General features: G+C 35.1%; 1 protein-coding gene across 1 annotated transcript in view; it reads left to right on the top strand.

The window, feature by feature from the left end:
• Positions 1–27,589, top strand: part of Naam (Nicotinamide amidase) — a 70,119-nt gene that overhangs the window by 25,086 nt on the left and 17,444 nt on the right. The window contains exon 2 of the mRNA XM_090167835.1: positions 13,304–13,794. Within this exon, the coding sequence (XP_090023961.1) occupies positions 13,414–13,794 (381 nt within the window). The 5' untranslated portion in view covers positions 13,304–13,413. The remainder of the gene's footprint in view (positions 1–13,303; positions 13,795–27,589) is intronic.

Below are 27,589 nucleotides of genomic sequence, written 5' to 3'. Positions count from 1 at the left end.
CAGGGCTCAATTATTATCCGGCTCAACATTTTTATTCATAACTATACCGCTTTTGTATAACTTGTAACTTTTAGTTAAGATTTAAATATCCGCTAAAGGAACGACACTGAACCTAACCGATTACGAAGAACGAAACAATATTCATAAGTATTATAATATTAATTATTATAAATGTATTATTTTATAATTAAGTTTATATTTTATAATATTAATATATAGCTTATTAATATTATTCGTATTATTTTATTATTTTTATTTTATACATAAAGTAGTTTTAATCATCTAAAATTGATAAAATTAAAAGGTGCTCAATTTAGATTTCACATAATCGTTAAATAACTTTGTAAAAATATATTTAGAAATAGTAAAAGACAAATGATACTTTCGATTTCAATAAATGGAAGTATCTGAGTTTTACCTAAATTTCATATGAAATTGGTAGAATTACATGTAAATAATAAACTGAACTGGTTCCAAGTTCTCCTTTATGTAAATCAGTTTTCGGTATTTCTCAACAATTTTATAGATAAAAATACCTTTGCAATTTTATTATTAAAGGTTTACATGACGCTCTCTATATTTGAAGAATTCTTATATGCTAATATAATTCACAAATTAAATAAAATTTGAAACATACATAATTGACTTTGTTAATCCAAAAAAAATTTACAAATCTGGGAAAAAAATTAAACTGTGTCGAACCACCAAAAGTCAAAAATTTATTTTAGTAAAATCTAATTAAAAATAACAGTAGTAAAATCAATTTATATCCAAAATCTCAGTAGTAAAATCTAATTATATTCAAAATCCCAGTAGTAAAATCTAATTATATTACAAATTCCAGTAGTAAAATCTAATTATATTCAAAATCCCAGTAGTAAAATCTAATTATATTCAAAATCCCAGTAGTAAAATCTAATTATATCCAAAATCCCAGTAGTAAAATCTAATTATATTCAAAATAACAGTAGTAAAATTTAATTATATCCAAAATCCCAGTAGTAAAATCTAATTATATTCAAAATCCCAGTAGTAAAATCTAATTATATTCAAAATCCCAGTAATAAAATCTAATTATATTCAAAATCCCAGTAGTGAAATCCAATAATCCAGGTGATCGTATCTTGACAAGACAGAACTAGGCAGCAGTCATCACTTTATAGACAATCTGAAATTATGTATGGCACGCCAAACCGGACAAAATTCGTCTACCACTCGCTATATTCATACTTTACCTCTTGCTATACTCATACTTGGTCTTGTTATATTCATACTTTACCTCTTAATATACTCATACTTGGTCTTGTTATATTCATACTTGGTCTTGCTATACTCATACTTGGTCTTGTTATATTCATACTTTACCTCTTAATATACTCATACTTGGTCTTGTTATATTCATACTTGGTCTTGCTATACTCATACTTGGTCTTGTTATATTCATACTTGGTCTTGCTATACTCATACTTGGTCTTGCTATATTCATACTGGTCTTGCTATACTCATACTTGGTCTTGTTATATTCATACTTGGTCTTGTTATATTCATACTTGGTCTTGCTATACTCATACTTGGTCTTGTTATATTCATACTTGGTCTTGCTATACTCATACTTGGTCTTGTTATATTCATACTTGGTCTTGCTATATTCATACTTGGTCTTGTTACATTCATACTTGGTCTTGCTATATTCATACTTGGTCTTGCTATATTCATACTTGGTCGTGTTGTATTCATACTTGGTCTTACTATAACTTGGTTTCGTTATATTTATACTTTTTCTCTCTCGTATACATCGAGGTCTCTCACACTTCGACTCTCTCTCTCTACTCTAACTTGGTCGTTCACTATTCATACATCGCACCTCTCTCTCATACTTCGACTCTCTCTCTCTACTCTAACTTGGTCGTTCGCTATTCATACATCGTACCTCTCTCTCATACTTCATCTCTCTCTCTCTACTCTAACTTGGTCGTTCGCTATTCATACATCGCACCTCTCTCTCATACTTCATCTCTCTCTCTCTACTCTAACTTGGTCGTTCACTATTCATACATCGCACCTCTCTCTCATACTTCATCTCTCTCTCTACTCTAACTTGGTCGTTCGCTATTCATACATCGCACCTCTCTCTCATACTTCATCTCTCTCTCTCTACTCTAACTTGGTCGTTCACTATTCATACATCGCACCTCTCTCTCATACTTCATCTCTCTCTCTCTACTCTAACTTGGTCGTTCGCTATTCATACATCGCACCTCTCTCTCATACTTCATCTCTCTCTCTCTACTCTAACTTGGTCGTTCACTATTCATACATCGCACCTCTCTCTCATACTTCATCTCTCTCTCTCTACTCTAACTTGGTCGTTCAGTATTCATACATCGCACCTCTCTCTCATACTTCATCTCTCTCTCTCTACTCTAACTTGGTCGTTCGCTATTCATACATCGTACCTCTCTCTCATACTTCATCTCTCTCTCTCTACTCTAACTTGGTCGTTCACTATTCATACATCGCACCTCTCTCTCATACTTCGACTCTCTCTCTCTACTCTAACTTGGTCGTTCGCTATTCATACATCGCACCTCTCTCTCATACTTCGTCTCTCTCTCTCTACTCTAACTTGGTCGTTCACTATTCATACATCGCACCTCTCTCTCATACTTCGACTCTCTCTCTCTACTCTAACTTGGTCGTTCGCTATTCATACATCGCACCTCTCTCTCATACTTCGTCTCTCTCTCTACTCTAACTTGGTCATTCACTATTCATACATCGCACCTCTCTCTCATACTTCGACTCTCTCTCTCTACCCTAGTTTCCTTAGCTTTCTCTCTAGCTACATACCGTCGAGCTATCAAATTCGAAGGTCGTCTGTCTCGAACTTTGTACCGCGCTTTTGACGCCGACTATATTTGGCCAATTTAAGTGAGAACTTGACCAACAGCAAAACTATTCTGTCTCAGCCGTATTTTATTGTACAGGGTGTTTGGGAATTAAATTTCCATAAGTAAATAATTACTTTTGAAAGAAATTGAAATTAAAATTCCTCACTTTTGAAGGGTATTCTGCGTCGTTCAAAAGTCAATTAAACCGTAGCGCTGTAGTCTGACCCTGGTAGCAATGACAAGTTATTTCTTAACTTAATATCAACGTTGATATTAGGTGCATACTTTCAACTCTATTCAACGATATATTTAATGAGAGTTATATACGTTGTAATACCGTTTCAATTTATAAATATTATATTATTTATATATAGAAAAAAAAACGATTATTTTTCAAAACATTTATCATATTTTCGGAAGTTATCTTTATTTTCTTTAATTTTCTTTTATAGTTTTCGAATTTACAACTGAAAACTATTAAACATCCTTATTCTTAAATTAAAACAGATACTTGTAAATGATAACTCCGTTTTTCTTGGCATCAACGTTTTCATTAATGCTGCAGCGCCACCTAGGCTCAAGTATTTCAATTTCAAGTACTTTTCTATATACGTTAAGGCAAACACTAATGTGAAATTAAACTTACAGTGATTGATTCAAAATAAAATATTAAGCTTCATAAACAATTTGTTTATTTCTATAGTTAATATCTTCTATCCGTTAGTATTATGAAGATAATACATATAACATCTAATAATGATATAAATAATAGGTGGTATTCACGAGAAGATGGCGGCTATTGCTCTAAGGTAGATAGTAATGGGGAAAGGGGGATGACACTAGCCTTCCACAACAGTAATGATGACGTCACGATAATTCACCTTATATTAACAAATAAACGATTAAATATTGTTTTCCTTACGTTTTAATATAAGCATGTTTTCGAGAAAAACGTTTTTTAACTGTTTATAAAACTAAAAGTTCTATAATATGGTTTTAATACTAGAAAAAGACAAAAACGTTTTTAGAAACTAACTGATTAAACATAAACACTATGAGACATCGCTTATTATTGGGTCATTGGATTTGGCTATATACGAAATAGACTGAGCTATTAAAAATTTAAAACCAAATACAAGTTCTCAACTTTTTTTGCAAGGCTTAGATTAATTAATTACATTTGTTTAACCCCTGGTCTTAAAATAATTAGTGTTCGGAATTGTTTATTCATTATCCACAAATTTTCCGATTTATTTAAAAAACGTTGGTAAAAAGAATATCATTTTAACTTATTTAATTATGTTTTTTACGCAACCAAGCATTTATTGGAATAAAAGTGGTATTTATTTAAATAATTGTTTGTTTTATTTAAAAAATAGGCTTATTCACTTTCGATTATTTAAACATTTTACAAGTTTTATTCAACTATAACCAATATATTGGTTATTTAAATAAATATTATTTAAATATAGCCGAGCTTATTTTATTCATGGATAAAAATTAATTGACTGCCGACCTCTAGAGTACCTGAATTTAGAGCTTATTTGTATAATGTACCCGATATTAAATCAATTTAAACGTTAATATAATGGTTTTAAAATAGCTTAAAAAACGTTCCGAAAATAACGTTTTTTTACGTTGCTCTAATAAACGTTCAAAATTGGTTAGAATTTAGTTTTTAGAAACGTTTTATCAACCGTTTTTTAACGCGTTCCTTAGCCGGACATGATCAACGAGTCAATAACGTTTACTTTAATTATCAGCTACTCATCAACTGTTTTTTAACGGTTTTTCAACGAAAATTTTCTTCCTGGGAACTGCTAATGCAGTGCTGTCTTTCCCATTGAACCCGTTGGGCCAGGGGCCAGTGCCAAGAGTTCGAGAGGAGCCCCTCAGGCTAAAAAAACCCATTCAACATTAAAAATGTATTTTTGCAATAATGACTCAGACATTTTATCGCGACCGGCGGGCGTCACATATTTAGTCTGAGCTGATATCTACCTTCGATTATTTGTTCTCAAACACCTACAGTTTTCCGGATAGAGGCAATTTTTTAGGCTGACTATGTTTAATTTAAAGTGCGAAGTCGACGTCAAACGACCTTGCAAGATATTTTCCACTATTTGATTCGACTAAATTATGACGTTAATTTTCGGGTTTACCTTTCGCACCGACGAATCGATCAAAGTTTTTTATTAATATTCTTAAATACCAAATAATGAAAAGGCCTTTATTAAAAGGGGTGTAAAAATGTCGACCCTCGCAGCAATATTTGAAATTATATGAAAACGAATTTCCTGTCTCGCTTAGTTTCGTGTTTTCGGTTTAAAATCGTCTGCGTTTCAGACGTCGTGTAACGAAATAGCAGTTTCTTATTGGTATTTCACATAAATTCAAAGTTTGCTGGGAGGGTCGCCATTTTTACCCACCTTGTAATAAAGGCCTCTGTTTAAAGCGGTGGTTGTGAAATGTCTCGGCTCTTTCATCCGCGATAGTTTGGCCTTGGACCACTCCATTGGTCGTCGTATCGGGGGGGGGGGGCGCAAGTTCATCGGGATATTTTGACTCGCGATTCAACGGGGCAATACACTCTTTTTCGCGCCTTTATTTGACCCCTCTTACTTGCATCCCGCTCGTCGGCCATTGCCTCTGCCCTCGGCGGGGAGTCAAGCATCCAGTCTTTAGGTATCCGTAATAGAGGATGAGTATGAAAGGGGGAAAACGAAACATGGACGCGCCTAGAAAATACCGCGAAAAAGAGTGTATACTATTCCGCGTCGGTGCTGAACACTTTTCCGCCCGGCACCTCCTTTAGGGAATAGCTCTATGGCTTCTAAAGTCTTCTTTTTGGAAATATTTAATGTCTTTGAATAAATTAATTTCAAACATGGGCGCAGCGCTCAAAAACATAAATTTTTACTATTTGATTTTGTTTTAAATTATTTGGCATTCCCATCAAATTTTCGCCCGTGAGCGTTGCAACTTTTGCAGTGTTTGAGAGAAGTAGTAGTGTGATAGTGATTATTTGTTCGTAATTTACTTTATGTATGACATACGTTGGTTGGCGCCTTATAAAAATTTTGAACCTAGCGCCACAAACCCTCAGAACGCCACTGAGCGTGCCCCCTTCAACTAGAGGTCGGGGATGGTTAACTTTTATTCAATAGATAAAGCTCTCAAAATTATTCGTAAAACGTTTTGATCGAGTAATTTATATTTCTGTATTATCCGATTAATTTTTTGATAAATTTGTAAAATTAATCGGAAAAACGACGTAGTTTTCGATAAAAGCTCAAATTTTACGAATAATACATGTTTTTTAATAATTTTCCGAAGTATTAACCGGTAAATTTCTTTGTTTAAATTTTTTTAACGAAAATATCAATTTAAACATGGATAATGATTAACCGTCAACTGAAAAATCCTGGCTACGGGCCTGCTTCCACCGGTTTTCTTCTGCTAATATAAAGATTATAAATCACTAAAATATAGAATATGAATTCACCTTGTAATACAAAGGTCAAAGATTCAAAGTGTTACTTGGATAATATTTGCTGTAGCGTAGCCAGGATTTGGTTTCGGGGAGGGCACACAATGAAAAAAAGTAAAACAAAAAATTAAAAAATTGTGCATACAACTATACGTTTCGGAGGGGGGGCACGTGCCCCTGTCCCCCCTGGCTACGCCACTGAATATTTGGTAAGGGGAATAGTATAACAAAACAGCGATAGAAAATGGGGGCGGGGAATGGGGTTTTCGGTCGAAAAACGTTTTAAAATCGTGATGTCACCCAGATGCGATCCCATTGCAGGATCTCATCTCAGTGAGGCCACGATGTTCGTTCGCAACGAAGTTACCAAACTTAGCCCTTAGCAACCACAGCGTATCGAGGCACGGCCAACTTCGATCGCGCGTACCGCGCTTTAGCGGCCCCGTCAATCGCCTGTTACCGTGTATATATTTTACCACCAGGCTTTCGCTACGACAAAAATTTAACGTTAGTCAGATAGGAAAATTCCACAAAAAACAATTATTTTTAAATAAATTTAAAAAAACATTGAATTAAACCGAATGTAGGTTAATATTTAACTAATAGTATATTTTTTTAATGATTCTAATTTTTTAACGGTGTTTATAAATTATGAAAGAGTTAAACAGAAACCAAGAACATCCTCTAGATGTTGTCAACAACATAGTATTATTGTTTAATACTTCAATACTTGCAAAATTATTGCAAATCGCAGAATATCTTTCAAAAGTGGGGAAAAGTCACGCCACTCGAATTGCTAATGTTCTGATCTCACGTAGATTCTCATTCTTGAAATTTTATTTCCAAACACCCTGTACAATAAAATACGGCTGAGACAGAATAGTTTTGCTGTTGGTCAAGTTCTCACTTAACTTGGCCAAATATAGTCGGCGTCAAAAGCGCGGTACAAAGTTCGAGACAGACGACCTTCGAATTTGATAGCTCGACGGTATGTAGCTAGAGAGAAAGCTAAGGAAACTATGGGTAGAGAGAGAGAGAGAGAGATGAAGTATGAGAGAGAGGTACGATGTATGAATAGCGAACGACCAAGTTAGAGTAGAGAGAGAGAGAGTCGAAGTATGAGAGAGAGGTGCGATGTATGAATAGTGAACGACCAAGTTAGAGTAGAGAGAGAGAGATGAAGTATGAGAGAGAGGTACGATGTATGAATAGCGAACGACCAAGTTAGAGTAGAGAGAGAGAGAGTCGAAGTATGAGAGAGAGGTGCGATGTATGAATAGTGAACGACCAAGTTAGAGTAGAGAGAGAGAGATGAAGTATGAGAGAGAGGTACGATGTATGAATAGCGAACGACCAAGTTAGAGTAGAGAGAGAGAGAGTCGAAGTATGAGAGAGAGGTGCGATGTATGAATAGTGAACGACCAAGTTAGAGTAGAGAGAGAGAGATGAAGTATGAGAGAGAGGTACGATGTATGAATAGCGAACGACCAAGTTAGAGTAGAGAGAGAGAGTCGAAGTATGAGAGAGAGGTGCGATGTATGAATAGTGAACGACCAAGTTAGAGTAGAGAGAGAGAGATGAAGTATGAGAGAGAGGTACGATGTATGAATAGCGAACGACCAAGTTAGAGTAGAGAGAGAGAGATTCGAAGTATGAGAGAGAGGTGCGATGTATGAATAGTGAACGACCAAGTTAGAGTAGAGAGAGAGAGATGAAGTATGAGAGAGAGGTACGATGTATGAATAGCGAACGACCAAGTTAGAGTAGAGAGAGAGAGAGTCGAAGTATGAGAGAGAGGTGCGATGTATGAATAGTGAACGACCAAGTTAGAGTAGAGAGAGAGAGATGAAGTATGAGAGAGAGGTACGATGTATGAATAGCGAACGACCAAGTTAGAGTAGAGAGAGAGAGAGTCGAAGTATGAGAGAGAGGTGCGATGTATGAATAGTGAACGACCAAGTTAGAGTAGAGAGAGAGAGATGAAGTATGAGAGAGAGGTACGATGTATGAATAGCGAACGACCAAGTTAGAGTAGAGAGAGAGAGAGTCGAAGTATGAGAGAGAGGTGCGATGTATGAATAGTGAACGACCAAGTTAGAGTAGAGAGAGAGAGATGAAGTATGAGAGAGAGGTACGATGTATGAATAGCGAACGACCAAGTTAGAGTAGAGAGAGAGAGAGTCGAAGTATGAGAGAGAGGTGCGATGTATGAATAGTGAACGACCAAGTTAGAGTAGAGAGAGAGAGATGAAGTATGAGAGAGAGGTACGATGTATGAATAGCGAACGACCAAGTTAGAGTAGAGAGAGAGAGAGTCGAAGTATGAGAGAGAGGTGCGATGTATGAATAGTGAACGACCAAGTTAGAGTAGAGAGAGAGAGATGAAGTATGAGAGAGAGGTACGATGTATGAATAGCGAACGACCAAGTTAGAGTAGAGAGAGAGAGAGTCGAAGTATGAGAGAGAGGTGCGATGTATGAATAGTGAACGACCAAGTTAGAGTAGAGAGAGAGAGATGAAGTATGAGAGAGAGGTACGATGTATGAATAGCGAACGACCAAGTTAGAGTAGAGAGAGAGAGAGTCGAAGTATGAGAGAGAGGTGCGATGTATGAATAGTGAACGACCAAGTTAGAGTAGAGAGAGAGAGATGAAGTATGAGAGAGAGGTACGATGTATGAATAGCGAACGACCAAGTTAGAGTAGAGAGAGAGAGAGTCGAAGTATGAGAGAGAGGTGCGATGTATGAATAGTGAACGACCAAGTTAGAGTAGAGAGAGAGAGATGAAGTATGAGAGAGAGGTACGATGTATGAATAGCGAACGACCAAGTTAGAGTAGAGATAGAGAGAGTCGAAGTATGAGAGAGAGGTGCGATGTATGAATAGTGAACGACCAAGTTAGAGTAGAGAGAGAGAGATGAAGTATGAGAGAGAGGTACGATGTATGAATAGCGAACGACCAAGTTAGAGTAGAGAGAGAGAGAGTCGAAGTATGAGAGAGAGGTGCGATGTATGAATAGTGAACGACCAAGTTAGAGTAGAGAGAGAGAGATGAAGTATGAGAGAGAGGTACGATGTATGAATAGCGAACGACCAAGTTAGAGTAGAGAGAGAGAGATGAAGTATGAGAGAGAGGTACGATGTATGAATAGCGAACGACCAAGTTAGAGTAGAGAGAGAGAGAGTCGAAGTATGAGAGAGAGGTGCGATGTATGAATAGTGAACGACCAAGTTAGAGTAGAGAGAGAGAGATGAAGTATGAGAGAGAGGTACGATGTATGAATAGCGAACGACCAAGTTAGAGTAGAGAGAGAGAGAGTCGAAGTATGAGAGAGAGGTGCGATGTATGAATAGTGAACGACCAAGTTAGAGTAGAGAGAGAGAGATGAAGTATGAGAGAGAGGTACGATGTATGAATAGCGAACGACCAAGTTAGAGTAGAGAGAGAGAGAGTCGAAGTATGAGAGAGAGGTGCGATGTATGAATAGCGAACGACCAAGTTAGAGTAGAGAGAGAGAGTCGAAGTATGAGAGAGAGGTGCGATGTATGAATAGTGAACGACCAAGTTAGAGTAGAGAGAGAGAGTCGAAGTGTGAGACACCTCGATGTATAAGAGAGAGAAAAAGTATAAATATAACGAAACCAAGTATAGATATAGTAAGACCAAGTATGAATATAGCAAGACCAAGTATGAATATAGCAAGACCAAGTATGAGTATAGCAAGACCAAGTATGAATATAACAAGACCAAGTATGAATATAACAAGACCAAGTATGAGTATAGCAAGACCAAGTATGAATATAACAAGACCAAGTATGAATATAGTAAGACCAAGTATGAATATAACAAGAGGTAAAGTATGAATATAGCGAATGGTGAACGAATTTTGTCCGGTTTGGCGTGCCATAATTATGTGTTTATTATTAATAAATAGTTATTTCATAATTACACTAGTATTTACTAATTAGAGTTAGAACCCTGAGCTGTTCTTGAAGGTAACAATCGCACAAGTTAACACAGGATATTATTTTATCAAAATTCAATAATTGAGATAGCGCTTGCTTTTAGAAAAATTGAATAATCTACAAATTTTCCTGTAGCAAAATCCAGTTATCCACAAATTCTTATATCACCTAGGGAATTCGAAAATAACATTAAAATAGATTAATGTCAAAGGTTTTAATTTCACGTAGAGAGTTAAGAAACAAATTACCGATAATGAAGTGAAAATGGCTTTCAAATGAGCTTTGTTCAACTTCTTCAAAATACTTTATCTTATCTGTTGTCCTAAGTCATCAAGCGACTTTTGAAGTAGGCTGCAACCAGCGCAAAACCAAGCAGAAGGGAATTTAAATACTGTTTAAGTTACCTTTTTACGCTGGTTACCTAGATTTGTTTACAGAGTCATTTTTTATCACACGAACCCAAACCTTAATTTTCGCATTTCCCTGCTGCTTGGTTTTGCGCTTGTTCCAGCCTAGTTCCATGGGCTAGTAGGCCACATTTGAAGCTCTCTGGTGCTCTTTTAACTCGTCGTAGGAAAATGAGAAAAAACAGGTATACTTCTCAACTCACCCCTACAACTCCTTTTAAATTATTTGAAAAACCCTGTATATTCATTATTATTATTATTATTATTATTATTATTATTATTATTATTATTATTATAATTATTATTATTATTATTATTATTATTATTATAATCCAAATAGTTTTTTAAATTTTCTTTCGAGATATTTCATGTCAACTAGAATCATATACATGCAATATCTGAAAGACGAAAATAAAGATCCAATTTGGATTAAAACGCTTGGCAGACAGAATCTCTAATTACCATTACACCATACACATGAATAAATTCGTGGCTCCGCTCCAAACTGCGAGTCTAATTTGCCGTATTTCTGTTAAATTATTCACAAGGCAATTAAACAAACCTTAATTTCGTTCTGGGTCGATTACGCGGAGATGCGTGCGTTTGAGTTTTGGAAACTTTCTTTCCCTGTTTTTGGTTTTGTGCGTATTATTTTGGACCCTGTAACTTGTAATTCACGCTCTAGTCCCCTTCAGTTGTCCACGGATGACATTATGCAGACACGCGCGACGTTTTACCTTGCTTACGTTTTCCCAAGCCCCGCTCCCCCTTGTCACCCCCCTCCCTTTGGTGATTTAAACCCAAAACGTACTATGTGCAGATTTAGCTTTTATAAATGCAAACATTGTTATTATTATTAAAATAAAATAAATTTTTAGGAATGAGAACAAACGTCTCAAAAAGTTAAGAATATCGATTTTGGGTACCCATTACAAATGACCAAATATATAGAGTGAAACCGAGGGTTTGATTAATGCATCGTTTTCATAACGAATCCATGGACAGCCAATGCCCATTTTGTGGGGGCCCAAAATTTATACTGTTAAGGCGAGGGTTCGATATCACCTTTCGATTACTGTATCATTTGAGTGCCATCAATGCCAAAGCTTATTTTCAATTTCATAAAAAGTGTTAATGGGAAATTAAAATGCTTTCCAAACTAAAATTAATGGGAAATTAAAATGCTTTCCAAACTGAAATTAATGGGAAATTAAAATGCTTTCCAAACTAAAATTAATGGTAAATTAAAATGCTTTCCAAACTAAAATTAATGGGAAATTAAAATGCTTTCCAAACAAAAATTAATGGGAAATTAAAATGCTTTCCAAACTGAAATTAATGGGAAATTAAAATGCTTTCCAAACTAAAATTAATGGGAAATTAAAATGCTTTCCAAACTAAAATTAATGGGAAATTAAAATGCTTTCCAAACTAAAATTAATGGGAAATTAAAATGCTTTACAAACTAAAATTAATGGGAAATTAAAATGCTTTCCAAACTAAACTCAATGAGAAATTAAAACGCTTTCCAAACTAAAATGAATGGGAAATGAAAACGCTTTCTAAACTAAAATGAATGGGAAATTAAAACGCTTTCCAAACTAAACTCAATGAGAAATTAAAACGCTTTCCAAACTAAACTCAATGGGAAATTAAAACGCTTTCCAAACTAAAATGAATGAGAAATGAAAACGCTTTCCAAACTAAAATGAATGGGAAATGAAAACGCTTTCCAAACTAAAATGAATGGGAAATTAAAATTCTTTCCAAACTAAATTAATGGGAAATTAAAATGCTTTCCAAAACTAAAATTAATGGGAAATTAAAATGATTTCCAAACTAATATTAATGTCATTATATAAACTAGAACTGGCACATTCTCTAATTTTTTATTACAATCCGAAAAAGTTTATTTTTAAAATGGGATAGTTTTGGAACTTCGAAATATCGAAAATGGTTGGCTCGTTGAATTTTATCTGGAAACTTCATTTTCCATTCGTTATAAACGAGTTTTTTTACAAATGGAAAAACTGCCTCGACAGACGGCAAGACACTTTCCGGCTTTCGGCCGAAAACGATAGATAAAAAGACTCGGTATCTCCGAAAGTCCGAATCTTCCTCGAGATGTCGTTTGAAATGGGGAAATAAAAATTGGTTTAAAATGACGTAAATTTCGTCCAAAAACATTACAGCGTCGGAATGGCTTTCGTCCGCACTCCCATTCTCCCCAATCGTATGAAATAACGATCATAGAACGTCCAGTTAAAACGATACGGCCTTGTAGAAAACCGTGATAGGAGCGCGCGCTGGAAAAATCGATAAAATAGGCTTAGCTCGGAGGGACGCGAAGAACGCGAGCGCGTGCGACCCGAAAATCCCACTTTGGTTCCAACTTAGAGGAATTTCCGTTTTAGGCATTTCGTGTCGAGAATTTTATAGTTCGTCCGGCCCTGCCTCCCGAAGATTTTCACTTTATGATTTTTTCCCCGCTCTCCACTACACCACCTTTAGTTTCAACTGTTCTTTTTTTTTTCTTTTTTACTTGATAGTTTTCGTTGGTGCCGCTGTTGCTGCTTTCAAGACGTTTTGGGCTTCGTGCTTAGCGGCGGAAAACGCACGTTTAGCTTCAACTTCCTGACTGTAACCAAGGCAACTTCGAATGCCCTTCAAGATCGCGCTTCGAATGCGTCGGAGTCTGGCCGTGGGAGGAGTTAAATTGTGTTTTGGAACGCAATGGAGGGGAGCCAGCCGTGCCTCGACACTCTTTGAACTTCAAATCTCGGTTACTAGAGGCGCGAAAAGTTGTCGGCCTCTCCGCACGTCGTTTCCTTTTCTCCTCGGCTCAGACGCGGTTAGTTGGTCAGCCGCCGCCGCCGCCGCTAACAAACACCACCGACTGCGTAACTCCTCGTCGGGACTGGCAAGTTACACGCACCGTTCTCATTTTTCTTCCATCGCCGGTCCGGCTGCACCCAAAATGAGCAACTTTTTTCACGTGGCTAAGCAAAATGGACTCGCAGTTACGGAACAGGATCTTCAGGTGTGTATTACATATTGTCGACGTTACGTTTCGACATTTTCTTTGAAATTTAAAACCGACGTCATTTTAAGTTTAATTTCGCTCGTGACGAAAGTTAAAAAAGTGTAGACTTAATTGAAAATTATTTTTAAATGGCTGCTTGTAGATAGTGGAAATAATCACCATAAATCTAAATGATTACGAATGCCAAAACTTATTTATTTGTACTCAGTGGAATAACGTCATTAATGTCATAGCCAATAAGAAATTTAAAGACTTGATGCCATATCCACCCTATATCCTTTCAATTAAGTAGGGGTATATGTATCAAGGATAGATTATTGCCCTAAATTTATGTAGAATTTTAAGTATTTAAAATTTGAACTTAAATGTTTTCAATTTTTTTTTGGGACCTACTTAAAATTTACAATGTTTCGCCCGTTAAATTTTGAAGAGCCCAATACGCTAACGATGGGCCGCTAAAGTGATACCTTTGAAAATAAAAAACTATAATTACCTCTCCGAGGGGACTTTGTACCCTAGGAGGGGTTATACAACCACCGTGTCTGTCTGTCTGTGGGTGGGTCTGTCTGTCAGGCCTGCGAACGCGTTCGCATTTTCGGGGCAAAGGGTAATCACTGCGTACCGAGTTTCTTAGAATCAGGGAAAAGGTTTTTTTCCAAAAGCGCCCTCTTTTTGTCATTGGGTGTAGTATAATTTTTTAATCGGCCGGGATTCGAACCCGAGCTCTCTAGCACGACAGGTGAGCGTTCTACCGCAGAACCACGGATACAGTTACGCTTCACTGAAAATTAAAAACTCTTCCAAGGAGAGGTATATTTTGGCTCGCGACCTTGTTTTAAATTAATATTTGGAATTATTCTTAAAATTCTCAATTTTTTGAACATCGTCAAGCAAATTAACAATTAAATTGTCAGTGTTACGAGTAAACTTGATTGTGCTGCCAACTTCGAAAGGTTCACTGTTACTTTTTCTGATACCACCAAGTGTTTTTCAACTGTATTTAACTCAGATTACCTGATTTTTTAAATCATCTGAAGTTAACAGTTACATGAAGCTTGTTTATATCAAACCGAAATATTCCTTAATAGTTTGAAATGCTTAGCGCCGGCGTTAGGGGGAGGGTAAGCGTGGCAAAAGTACCCCGGGCGCGGGCCTCCAAAAAGGGGCCCGCCGGCCTGGGTACCTAACTAAAATTTTCTGACTATTTCCAAAATAGGGGGGGGGGGGGGGGCTGAGAACGCTTACCTGGGGCCCGAAATTCCCAGCGCCGGCCCTGGAAATGCTAACCATTAGAGTTTCGGCTGTGATGAAACTGTTGACTTACTCGGGTAGCAGAAGATGACACAGGCCCTAATCAAATTTATGGATCTGTCACTCAAGCCTGCTAAGAAAAATTAATATATTATGCTTTTTCGGTTAAGTGTTTGTTTTTAATAATTTTTGATATGAAATGAATACATTTGTAACAATTGGCGAACTTTAGTGGCTGAATAGGCAGTTAATTAAAATACTAAGCAACATAATACCCATATGTCAACCACCAACTCGTAGTTGGCAAATTTGTTTCTCAAATTCGAAAATATCAACTTTCAGAAACGAAGGGGATATTTTTAATAGCCAAGTTTCTTTCATGATTGTTTATTTCAATTAAGTAAGAGTTAGATTTAATTGTGGAAGAGTTTAAATTTTCAGTTAACCCCACCGTCTAAGTAACGCCTCGTTGGGACAAACTATGCAAACGCACGTTCATAAAGGCTGACTACATGTAATGATTTACATGGTCATCATTAATTAAATAGTGGTACGATAATAGGAAGTGTTATACTTATAATTACTATTTTACTTATGAAAGCAATCAGGCGACTTATCGACAAAAACAAAATATTTAAATTTCTTTGAACTCTAACAGTTCGGAGAGTATGCTTAGAGTCATTAGGCCCTCATACGTTTAAATCTATTTTCCGTAAGTGTGTCAGTTACTCAACTTGGTCGAAATAATTCCTGATAACATAAGTTTATAAAATGTTTCGTATGAAAAAAGTATGCAACTAGACCCTTAAAATGAAACGCGGATTCCAATGGGCGCAAATTTCCCGCCAAATGGCTCAATATTAACTTTTTTCGAACCTTGTTAAATGTTAAAATTATATTGTATAGGAATATGTACTAATAAATAAATTATTTTCCCTCCGTAATAGATTTAGAAACGCGCATCAAATCTGAATGAAGCCCGATAACTTTTGTCAAATATTTACCCAAATTTCGAAGAATTATCACGCATTTCTATTTCGCCTTAAATCGTTATGACTCAAAAGTCTCCCTCTTTCGATTTTACCCATTAATGGCGCTAATTAAAGGTTAAACAATAATCTTCAAAAAGTTTCCATGCAAACATGATCGGACGAGGATACTCATGTTTGCCAAATCTTAGTTTGAATGTTGCACCTTAATGGGAGTACACATAACCTTTTCAGGAATCTGGAGCAATGTATAATTCCCTCCCCTCATTTTTCTAATTACATGTTATACGCAGTGTGAATTATAGTGGTTTTTGAGGAATTATCCTACTAAAAGTATCCCCGCTTTGGTAGTTCATAAATTTCTCACATTTTCTAGAACGAACGCCTTTCGTAAATCCAGTGGCGGCTTAAGAAGGCTGGGTCCCCGGGGCGGCGGCAGTGTTTATGACACCCCCCAGGACCGTGCAGAAGTTTTCACGGGTCGGTCTTCTTCAAGTTTAATCGTTCTGATTTGCACCCCCCCCCCCTCGAGCTTCTCCGATGGCACCCCCTGCTGCCCTGGTACCCGAGGCGGACCGCCCCCCCCCCTTAGGCCGCCACTGCGTAAATCTAAAACCGCGTACCTCATTTGTTCACAAAAAAACCTTTGAATAATCACTGAAAATCACCCAAAAATTGTGAGCAATAACCGATTATTTTACGAAATTCAGTAACCCGGTGTACAAAATATTTACGAGTGACTACCTCCTCGGGCCTCGGGTATAACATTCAAACTGGGGTTTTCTCAAACCAGATCTATAATTATATAACAATTAATCTATAATTATTTTCCGCAAATTGAATTAAATACTGAGAGCTTTGTTTGGAGTGACGTATTATTGACGTCATAAACATAAATATAAGCTCAAAAACAAATTATTACGTTTAGCGCGCATTCAATATGACGACGAAGCCGACCACTCTTTGCGTAATCAGCTTACACGCTTCCCTTAAAGAGTATGTAATATCGGAGTAATCTGCTTACTCCTCGTAAACTTGACGTACTTCGCGTAATCCAGGGTTGCCACACGTCAGGGAATTTAAAATTAGCCTAAATAGTCAGGGAAAGGCCAGGAATTTCAAAATAGGCCTTAAAAGTCAAGGAAAGGCCAGGAATTTCAAAATAGGCCTTAAAAGTCGGGGAATTTAAAATTAGCCTAAATAGTCAGGGAAAGGCCAGGAATTTCAAAATAGGCCTTAAAAGTCAGGGAATTTAAAAAGGGCCTAAAAAGTCAGGGAAAGGCCAGGGAATTTAAAAAGGGCCTAAAAAGTCAGGGAAAGGCCAGGGAATTTAAAAATATGCCTAAAAAGTCAGGGAAAGGCCTGTAATTTCAAAATAGGCCTTAAAAGTCAGGAAATTTAAAAAGGGCCTAAAAAGTCAGGGAAAAGTCAGGGAGTTTAAAAAGGGCCTAAAAAGTCAGGGAAAGGTCAGGGAATTTAAAAATAGGCCTAAAAAGTCAGGGAAAGGCCAGGAATTTCAAAATAGGCCTTAAAAGTCAGCGAAAGGTCAGGGAATTTAAAAATAGGCCTAAAAAGTCAGGGAAATGCAAGGAATTTGAAAATAGGCCTTCAAAGTCAGGGAAAAGTCAGGGAATTTAAATAAAATATAAAAGGTCAGGGAAAATTCATTCAATTCGATTTTCTCATGACACTTTTGAATTTTACTCTAGAACTATGACAATTTCTATGATTATTATTTATTTCCTTGAAAGTTTGGCTAATTTTTTCAACATTGCAATAGCCTTTTTACTGAAATATAAATCCATATAAATTTACTAATTTCTGATAAAAGTAAAATATAAAATAAAAATTTTCACCTTAAAAAGTCAGGGAAAATCTCTTAAAATGGTCAGGGAATAGTCAGGGAATTTGAATCTGAAAATTTATTGGCAATCCTGTAATCGGTGTACCAGGCAAACTCGCAAAGAACATCAAAAATGTGCAGCCCTTATGTAAAGCTTTTTATTATGAACTGATGTTAAAGGGAATATAACCTGCAAAGCAATCTTTATGGAAGACCTCTTAAATTTTTCAAATTTCCCTATATAGTGGCGCCAAACATTTTTAAAGGCAAAGGCAAGAGCGGCCAGAGCTGCAAACGTTGGTGTTCCACACCAAATACCTGAGGTTATATTGCCTTTAAGATCACGAATATATATATTTTTGTTTAAAGAAATTATATAGAAATTATTCTCAGTAAAACTTTATCAGATGGAGAACTGCCACACTTATACGAAACGTAATTATAAACTTCTGGTCCTGTGAAGTGTAAAAAAGGATCGGTCGTGAATAAGGTTTCAGTGGATGTGTAAACTCGGCGAAAAAAGGTGACTACATGTAGCTTAATAGCGGCCATATGTGCGAATAGCAACGAAGCCTGTCCTAATTCCCATCTGTTGATTGTTTTACCGATAACGATGCATCCGCCTTAGAAAACCAGCTTAAAGCGAAACTGCACACTGACCCGCTTCCCCGATACACCTCAAGGAAAAACTCTCAAATGGTGCAGCTCTACGGGTGCCCACCAACGGGTGATACTCGTAATACATTTCTTTATCGCTATTCCTATTCGGTTTTGTATAAATTTTGTACATAGGCCCAATTTTTTTGTTTTATTTCATTTTGAGCTAACACAAGTTGATTGTCACCTAAGAGCAACAAACACAGCACACCACATAAAGATAACGCAACCCGTCAAAAGTCGTGCATTTTTCGGTGTACAGTTTTTATTGGTTAGACGCTTTAGCGCCTGCTGGCGTCGGAAGGGGAAAATTCGGAAATTGTCTTCCCCCTTTCCGTAAAACGTTGAGCGTAAAGGTTCGTCCAATGAAATTGGTACACAAAACTGCGTTAGCGTGTTTTAAGGCTAGCTGCGTTCTCCTAGTGTTTGTTGCTTCTAGGTGTCACCATTGCCGCATTAGCCATAAGGCTGACCATAAATAAAAAAAAATAAAAAAAACTCAGGGCCCCCACCCCCCCGCAAAAAAATTCTATGAGGACCATTTTTAATTTTTTTATGGTTAGCGCTGCCACCCGCCCCCCTGAAGCTCGAGGCCCCCCCGCACCGCGGGCCCTGCGGACCATCAGCTACGCCACTGGACGAAGCCCGTCTTGTGAATAAAAGTTTCGCATGTGCGGAATAGGAAGCGTCACTGTTATGTAACAATATTATACACTTATGGGCTGGCAAAGCTGAAGCCTAGGGACCCTGCCATGGGTTAATACGGCAATGTATGTCACTACAAGTACTATGAAAACCACTAGTTTATACCTTGAACTTCACTAATGCTATATTATTCAATAACCGCCATTGTCCGAAACCTATTATTTACAAATTACAATTAACACTAGTTTTTGCGGCTTGTTTGAATACTAGTTGGCGAAGCCATTGACAAGTTAACGATTCTCCAGTACCTTTCGCTGTACTAGACAGACCATAATTCTCGACTTGATGGTGGCCCGAAGGGGTGAACCGGAATTGGGTATTCGTCGCTCTAAATGTCTGTGACGTAAGCTGTACCCCAAGTGACGTAATTCTACGTTTGTAACATTTATTCATAGTCGAGGTATCATTTGGTGAACAAAATGTACTTATTTTAATTTTATTATTAGTTGGCTTAATATAGTCTAAAATTAAAATTAATTAGTCACGAGTTCTACTTTAGCTTAATACTTTTTTAAATTACCCACCAGAATCGTAACATGTATTCATAGTAAATGTAATATTTGGTGAACAAAATGTAGTACAGTAGTTATTTTTATTTTATTATTAGTTGGATTAGTAAACTCTGAAATTGAAATTCATTAGTCGCGAGTCCTACTTTAGCTTAAAACTTTTTTAAATTACCCACCACAATCGGATCGTTTTTCGTCTGCTTCAAATTTCATATTTCATCAGAAGTTAGTGTAAATGGCGCTAGTTACGTTAAAGAAAGTTCTACCACGTGTTCGCAGACGACCTTGCTTTCGATTAAAAAACACGTTTTAAAATAGTTATAGTTTTCGTTTTGTTATTCTGAGAAACGTCATCATTTTCGCAAAATTTATTAACAGGAAATGTTTTAAGGAAATTTCAACACGAAAGTACCCATTCCGAAAACTTTTTTATGGCGAGGAAGTAGGCTCTATGGCGATCATTACAGGCTCGGAGATATGTTTAATGAGGCTGTAGGAAACGCCGTCTGGTGATAAAATGCAACCCCATTATTTTCGAATGTTTTCATTTATGTGACGCCTGAAATGACCTCGTTTCTGAAATTTTATTTATTTTGGAAGAAGAGCAACGCTAAAACTCGTCACATAAGATTAAATTCGATGAGGTACCCTGTTTCTAAGCATAAACTGAACTGAACTTGTACGTATTTCGTGACGAATAAGCTACATAAGAACAAGTTCAGCAAGCGTAGTTTATTTTATAGAAAAAGCTATTCTTCATTATTTCAATTACGTTAATTTTAATTTGAAAGCGTTTTAATTTCACATTAATTTAAGTTTGGAAAGCGTTTTAATTTCCCATTAATTTTAGTTTTTAATGAAGGAATAAAAAATGCCAGTTTATTTACCTTAGGTGAAAGGTAAGCTGACCAGTGACGGCGATCACGTGGGGGCTCTGGGGCTCGAACCCCCACAGGGAAATCCAAACGAGGGCAGAGCCCCCACAGAAATTGAATTGAGGAAAAATAGCAACCAGGTTAAAATTTATAATATCACTGCCTTTATTTGGGTCCGAATTCAGTCTTTTGACGGAAGTTATTTTGAGATTGCAGATGCGAGTAGCATTAAGATGATATAACCGTAAAATTGATTTCGATAGATTCGTCCAAACAGAAAATTACCTAAAATACCTTCGTTAAGTATGTGGCCAAGAAGGGCTTAATTATCTAGCCATGTACACGGATATTTTTCTAAAGATATCGACTTAACTTTTATTATCAATGTAATCCATGGCGGATGAGATATTATAAAGAACACTTATAAAAATATATAGAAAATTAGAGCTGTACATTTTCATGCTTCAGTTTTAAGTATATGCATTTTTGTATGAAAAAATAATGGCATGGGCCCCACAGAAATATTTTCCGATCGCCGCCGCTGAAGTTGACTTAAAAAACCTTGGCGGGCATTTTTCTAATTGGAACCATTCTCCTAATCCTAATGGTTCTCGAGACAAATTTTGAATGACCTTGAAGACCTGGTTCAAGGTCATTGAAATTTTCATTGACATTGGTCCCCCTGCACCCTCTATGTATCCTGCAAATTTCAAATTCTTACATAAAACACATTTTGAGTAATTGGCTCTGTATCGTTTTTTCGTTAACACCCTGTATATCAAAAACAACGGGCCGTTATCGTCGATGTCATAAAAAATTCCATCATATAGTGTATAAAGTAAAAATATCTTCATCTTTTTGGCTTAATACAGTTAAAGCAATGAATTATTCCATCATTATTCCTTCTGCACTTCATATTGACATTCGGTTAAATAAAAACATACCAACTAGAACTATAAATACTTTTGAATTCGATCAAATAGTATTCGATCATTTGAAGGTTCGATCTTATGAAACAAATGGGATTCGATCAAATGGAATTTCGATCAATTGCAACGTATAATGATCGACTGTCGATCACATATTTTTCAATCAAATGGACCAACACCGAATATTGACTCAAAGTTGTCTAAGATTAAATAAAATCAATTTCAACTAAAATATTTTAAAAAAGTCACTTATTTAAAATAGATATATGTACGTCATTGATTTTATGAAAATATTTTATATAGAAATTTGTCAACGGAAACCAATCCAATCGTGACTCAAATCAAATTTATTATGCATAATATATTATGTATTACCTATAACATATACCATTTAATATTTAATGTATCATCAGAAGTAATGTTATATAAATAAATATGACAATAATAAATACATTTCACCGAACTGATTTTTAGAGCTTTAGTTCTAGGAACATAGTCCCCTAGTGTCAGTGTTGGGTAGTATTTAAATAATCGTATTTTAAATACATTTTCAGTATTTCTTTTTGTATTTTAAATAATTTTTGAAAAAAGTATTTAGTATTTTTTTAAATACTTATTATATTATGTTACTTGTGGTATAGTGTGAAATAAATATAATTACATAGCTTAGAAATATACACAATGCCAAATGAAAGCAAAGTACTAATTAAATTTAATTAATTTTATTTTTATATTAATGAAACTATGTGACGTACGAATCATTTGTGCTAATCAAAATTAAAATTAAAAATTAATATTTTTTATTGACTTGGAATTTCTTTAAAGCTCCGGACCTTGAAAATGATTTTCGGTTTGGTGGTTATCTTTGCGATTTCATTTGCCTTGACATTACAAAATTTAATCAATTGTAGAAGTATTCGAATATTTTTCTTGAGAGCGTCTAGACAATATTTATTCTTTAGCTCCAGTGGCGGATTACCCAATAGGCGCACTAGGCGCGCCCCTAGAGCCCGATCGTCGTCTTTAGGCTTATTAATGAAATCTCCAGTAGCCTGGGTCTCTAGGGGCCTTCTAACCAAATTACGCCTTGGGACATTCAAGAGCTTAATTTTACTCGCCACTGTCTAGCTCCTGATTTTATCATAAAAAAACCTTTTTTTCTGCTTAATAAGTTGATGATAAACGAAATTATCTAAATACGCTTCCTGCCATCTATGGATTCGTTGCTCAACCACCATAAATTAATAATAATATGCTTAGCTAATACCCAAGAAACCTAAGTTCAGTACTGAATTGTGAACCATCATTTAACAGACGACAGTTTTTAGAATCTCAATAGATTTGCCTAATAATATAAAATTTTCACTAACAGTTATGAATCTAGTGATGGCTCAACATTTGAGGCTGTCACCTATGACAAAATTGGGGATCGGCGAATTCTGGTGCCTGCCCTGAAAAACAATTCTAATGCCTCATAATTTAACTCAGAACCCAATAAGTAAAGGGTTAATTTGGGCAATGAGCTAATACAAAAAGCTGCTACACTATCATGAAAGTCTTTGAAAGATCAACGTGTAGGTAGACAAGTAAGGTAAAATGATCAAAAAGTTAATTTAGGTAATGAGCTAATACAAAAAATGTTACACTATGAAAGATCAACGTGTAGGTTGTCAAGTAAGGTAAAATCATCTAAATGGCAGCTATTAACAAGAAACACAGCACCCCACACAAGGAGAACGCAACCCGTCAAAACTCGTGCATTTACTTGCCTACATTTTTCATTGGTTAGATGCTTTAGCTCCTGCTGTCGGAATGGGAAAATTTGGAAATTGTCTTCCCCCTTTCCGTAAAACGTTGAGCGTAAAGGTTCGTCCAATGAAATTTGTACACAGCACTGCGTTAGCCTGTTTAAAGGCTGGCTGCGTTCTCCTTGCGTTTGCGTTTGTTGCTCCTAGATGGCCGGAAGACCAGGGATCCTATAATTCCAATTAAATCCTTAATTTTAAGAACCATCCTATATTATCCTGTAATTTCTTGAAATGTCCTACAAAGTACTATAATATAGTCATTCAACGGTAGAATTCGCAACCAAAAGCTATCGCCACACCCCTTTCGGAGTTTCGGTAGCTACTATCGTCAACATTTGATTGTTGGCGCCTTTAGTGAGAATTGGGAAATTAACAAAGCATATTATTATACGCTGACCTTAAAACCCTATATTATAGTTTAAAGTCTTATCTTGTGTCCTCTATTATCCTATGAATTGGCAAATATTTTCCTATTTTTCCTAAAAAGAATTGAAATTTTTGGCTCTGCTCCCTGAAATAGTCATTGGTCAATACTACGCCTCCAAACTTCGTTCTACCTCCACACGAAACAAAAGTTTGCCATTTTCGGTGTAATTTCATCAAAATAATCTAATTCTGGCAACCCTGCTATTTGCTTTTTTCCCCGTCTGTGAAACTTGCCTGGCAGCGATGTTTCTACGCACCAAAGTCCGCTGATCGAAAATTCATCCTCAGCTTGTTCAACCTTGGAGGAATAAAACAAGTATACAGGAGTTGCGGAGAGCTGCGAAATCGGTTTCGTCAGTGACCGTGAACTCGCGCGAGACGGAGGGGTTCAAACGCGACTAGCGCCAACTGCATACGGAATTTTGCAACTATTCTCATTTTATATCATTGTTTTCGCGTCATCTGGTTTGATTTGAAACATTTCTAAATTCCTTGCGCCTTTTTCCAAAATGACTCGTATTTGTTTGGAGGAATAAAACATACCAGACGACGCGAAAACAATGCTATAAAATGAGAATAGTTTCAAAATTCCGTATGCAGCTGGCGCTAGTCGCGCTTGAACCCCTCCGTCTCGCGCGAGTTCACGGTCACTGACGAAACCGATTTCGCAGCTCTCCGCAACTCCTGTATACTTGTTTTATTCCTCCAAGGTTCAACTCCTATTTTCAATTACAAAATAAGACCCTTAGTATATTAAAAAACAAATAGCGCGATTGCGTCCTTCAAGTACCAGTACTGAGAGCAGGATGTATTGGATCATTTGGATGGAAATTTTTATCTGCGGGTGTTGTGTAAGACTCATTCAACCGGTTCATCGGAGTACTTTTCTAGCCAATTGTTAGACATTCAAATTGATAAAACGGATGGTTCCATTTCCAAGAAGTTGAGCAAGAAGGAAAAACTATCAGACCATTTACATCGCAATCAAAAGTAGTGTTACTTAATGTTATAATATGCTGCCCTAGAGAAATTCTCGTAGAAACGCGAATGGTTTTTTTTAAAGTCGATTGATGCGATATCGGTTGCCAGACTGTCTAGAGGCTTTGAAGGTGCATCGTAAATTAGTATTTAGTTTAAATGTTTTACAAATAAAAGCTCAATTTAGTATTTAGTTATAATTTATTATTAATGTAATTGAAATATATTAAATTAATTATTAGGAATAACTAATTTTTAAGGCATCTTTAAAGTTTCGACCAATAAATGGGAGAATAAATGGCTCGGTAAAAGGGCAATGGCGTCTTTCCACGTATATAGTATAAATATTATGCAGCAGGACTCGCGAAAAATAGAATACATTTTGAGACTGAACTAAATATGCATAAGCTACCACGAAAACGAAAAATAATTTAGATAAGATAATAAAATAGTATGTGCTGGCCGTCTAACTACAACAAATAAATAGCAATAAATTAAAACCTAAATAAACAACATACGTTTTACATGCTACGAATTTAAGCAATATAGGTTATTAACAAAATGGTATTTGGCATTTGGCATTTTGCATTTTCAAAATGAATTTTGCACAACCCTGAATATTATAATCATTATACTCCCTTTACCTGAAACCTCTTTGGACTATATTATTCGATTTTTCATTAGAAATATTATTAAAAGAAGTGTAATTTTCAGGGTTGTCTGATTGCAAATCAATTTGTTTTAAGTCAGTGAATAAAATCAAATAATAAATAATTGTACTATTGATTTATATCGCCTTTTATATTTAAAAGTATTTATAAAAATATACAAAATAGTTTCTGTAGTAATGACAAATCAGAGCCAACTTAATCGCAGGTAAAATAAATTAAGACAATAAATTTATATTTAAGAAAAAATTAAGATGATTAAATTAAATTTTAGAAAATATTATGATGATTAATTTATATTTTAGAAAAAAATATAATGATTAATTGAAATTTAAGAGAAAATAGTAATTTCGGTCCCATAAGCGCCATGAAAACGTTTTATTGATAAATGAACTTCATCCGATCAAACCGGGGTCCCTTTCTCTCTTGTCGGGCCTGCTCTAAAACTCCGTCATTGGATGTTAAAAGATTCAAAAAGCCTTCTGTCTATTTCTTATTAAAAAATTAGAACGAAAATAAAATCAAATTTGAATTTTATAAAACTTCAAGAACTGCCTATTTAGATTGCCTTCTAAGGGACGGAGCATACCGTGATGTGGGCTGGAAATAAGTCAGGGTTTAAAAAAACCCGTTTTTTTAAATACCCAGCCCAGTGGGTTTTTAGGGTTTGTTCGGGTTTTATTGGGTATTTATGGGTTTTTTATTTTAAAAATATTACATATATTATGTTTATTACATATATTATGTTTATTACATATATTATGTTTATTACATATATTATGTTTATTACATATATTATGTTTATTACATATATTATGTTTATTACATATATTATGTTTATTACATATATTATGTTTATTACATATATTATGTTTATTACATATATTATGTTTATTACATATATTATGTTTATTACATATATTATGTTTATTAAATTATAATTGTTTATTAAATTATAATTGTTTATTAAATATATTATGTTTATTAAATTTATTATGTTTATTAAATTTATTATGTTTATTAAATTATTATTGTTTATTAAATATATTATGTTTATTAAATATATTATGTTTATTAAATTATTATTGTTTATTAAATATATTATGTTTATTAAATTATTATGGTTTATTAAATATATTATGTTTATTAAATTATTATGGTTTATTAAATGTATTATGTTTATTAAATATATTATGTTTATTAAATATATTATGTTTATTAAATATATTATGTCAAGAATGTACATTCTTGTTTATGTTTATTAAATATATTATGTCAAGAATGTACATTCTTGTTTATGTTTATTAAATATATTATGTCAAGAATGTACATTCTTGTTTATGTTTATTAAATATATTATGTCAAGAATGTACATTCTTGTTTATGTTTATTAAATATATTATGTCAAGAATGTACATTCTTGTTTATGTTTATTAAATATATTATGTCAAGAATGTACATTCTTGTTTATGTTTATTAAATATATTATGTTTATGAAATATGTTATGTTTATTAAATATAATAACAATATAATTTTACAATTTTTCATGTGAAAAGGCAATGAAAATTGTGAAATTTCCGCGCTGAACCAAAACACTGGTAATAGGCTAATAGTCTAATAGAGTAGTAGCACTCTGTAGCTTTGGCCATGGCCGCCATTTTGGTCGCAAATTTTTTATCACTTACTAGGACGTCACAGTGCCATTACTCTATAAAGATTTAGATATAAGGTTGTTTAGATAATAAAAGTAATAAAAATCTTACTCTTAGTAAGTTAGTCTTTTTAAGCTCTTTACAAGTTGTAAGAATATTTTTAAATTTCTAAAATAATAAATATCTAAAAATTTTCCACTCGTGTTTTTTTAAAATTCAAAACTTTGAATGGGGTTTTTTAAGAGGGTTTTTTTAAGTGGGTAATACCCAAAAAAACTCATGGGTTTTTTGGGCTGGGTTTTTTTTAATTCGAACCTTGAAATAAGTTATACATTCTTGCTCAATGAGATTGGTGGTTCGCGAAGCAGCTTGGCCAAGTCAGTTCGCTTAGAATCGCTTTCAAAACGACAAGGTGGGGAACTCAAATATCATGTATTGTCCAAAATAATGCGACTAGAAATCGAAATTACGCCATATAAAATTATTGTAGGCATAGTTAAC

This window comes from Leiobunum rupestre, chromosome 3 (genome assembly GCF_980474605.1).
Source record: "Leiobunum rupestre chromosome 3, qqLeiRupe1.1.hap1, whole genome shotgun sequence".
NCBI lineage: Eukaryota > Metazoa > Arthropoda > Arachnida > Opiliones > Sclerosomatidae > Leiobunum > Leiobunum rupestre.
Note: the sequence above shows the minus strand (reverse complement) of the source record. Positions and strands in the feature narration are given on the sequence as shown.